This window comes from Platalea leucorodia (genome assembly GCF_965183815.1).
Source record: "Platalea leucorodia genome assembly, contig: HAP1_HAP1_SCAFFOLD_136, whole genome shotgun sequence".
In the NCBI taxonomy this organism is placed as follows: Eukaryota; Metazoa; Chordata; class Aves; order Pelecaniformes; family Threskiornithidae; genus Platalea; species Platalea leucorodia.
This window is the reverse complement of record NW_028121404.1, coordinates 130735-131974: the sequence shown is the minus strand read 5'-3', so window position 1 is coordinate 131974 and position 1240 is coordinate 130735. Positions and strand designations below refer to the sequence as shown.

Below are 1240 nucleotides of genomic sequence, written 5' to 3'. Positions count from 1 at the left end.
TCAGAGAAACAGCACCCATTGGATCAGTTTCCATAAGGCATCCTTGAGGTCCTGGTTCCTCATGCTGTAGATGAGGGGATTCACTGCTGGAGGCACCACCGAGTACAGCACTGCCACCACCAGATCCAGGGATGGGGAGGAGATGGAGGGGGGCTTCAGGTAGGCAAATGTGCCAGTACTGACATACAGGGAGACCACGGCCAGGTGAGGGAGGCACGTGGAAAAGGCTTTGTGCTGTCCCTGCTCAGAGGGGATCCTCAGCACGGCCCTCAAGATCTGCACATAGGACAGAACAATGCAAACAAAAAACCCAAATTCCACAAAGACACTAACCACAAGAAGCGCAATCTCCCTGAGGTAGGAGTGTGAGCAGGAGAGCTTGAGGATCTGGGGGATTTCACAGAAGAACTGGTCCACAGCATTGCCTTGGCAGAGTGGTAGTGAAAATGTATTGGCAGTGTGCAGGAGAGCACTGAGAAATCCACTGCCCCAGGCAGCTGCTGCCATGTGGACACAAGCTCTGCTGCCCAGGAGGGTCCCGTAGTGCAGGGGTTTGCAGATGGCAACGTAGCGGTCATAGGCCACGATGGTGAGGAGACAGAACTCTGCTGCCATCAAAAAGACAAACAGAAAGAGCTGGGCAGCACATCCTGCATAGGAAATGGCCCTGGTGTTCCACAGGGAATTGGCCATGGCTTTGGGGACAGTGGTGGAGACGGATCCCAGGTCAAGAACAGAAAGATTGAGGAGGAAGAAGTACATGGGGGTGTGGAGGTGGTGGTCACAGGCAACGGCAGTGATGATGAGGCCGTTGGCCAGGAGGGCAGCCAGGTAGATGGCCAGGAAGAGCCAGAAGTGCAAGAGCTGCAGCTCCCGTGTGTCTGCGGACACCAGGAGAAGGAACTGGGTGATGGAGCTGCCGTTGGACATTTTGTCCCTCTGCGCCTGGGAATCTGTTAAGGGAGGTAAAGGAAGGGAGAAGTTAGGGCTGACTGCTTAGAGAAAAAGCTATTCACTTTTTATAGAAATCCCCAAAAATGCCTTTCAGTTTTCACGAAGACCTTTTGTGTTGGTGCTACCTGAGGGTGCCCCAGGGAGCAGGAGGCTCTGCTGGGGGCTCTGCAGGACTCAGTCCTGCCCCACAGCAATACGTAAACAGGAACTCAGGGTGATCTCAGATTAAATCCAATCCTGATATCAAAGGGCTTTTCAGCATTGTCACTCCCAATTCACCTGACTG

The 1240-nt window shown here is 53.5% G+C and overlaps 1 protein-coding gene across 1 annotated transcript; it reads right to left on the bottom strand.

The window, feature by feature from the left end:
* LOC309603584 (olfactory receptor 14A16-like) lies at nt 1-930 on the bottom strand (the record flags this gene model as incomplete). The annotated part of the gene is made up of 1 exon (XM_082338393.1): nt 1-930. The coding sequence occupies one exon, from the start codon at nt 928-930 to the stop codon at nt 1-3; it is 930 nt and encodes a 309-aa protein (XP_082194519.1).
* Nucleotides 931-1240: the final 310 nt, after the last annotated feature.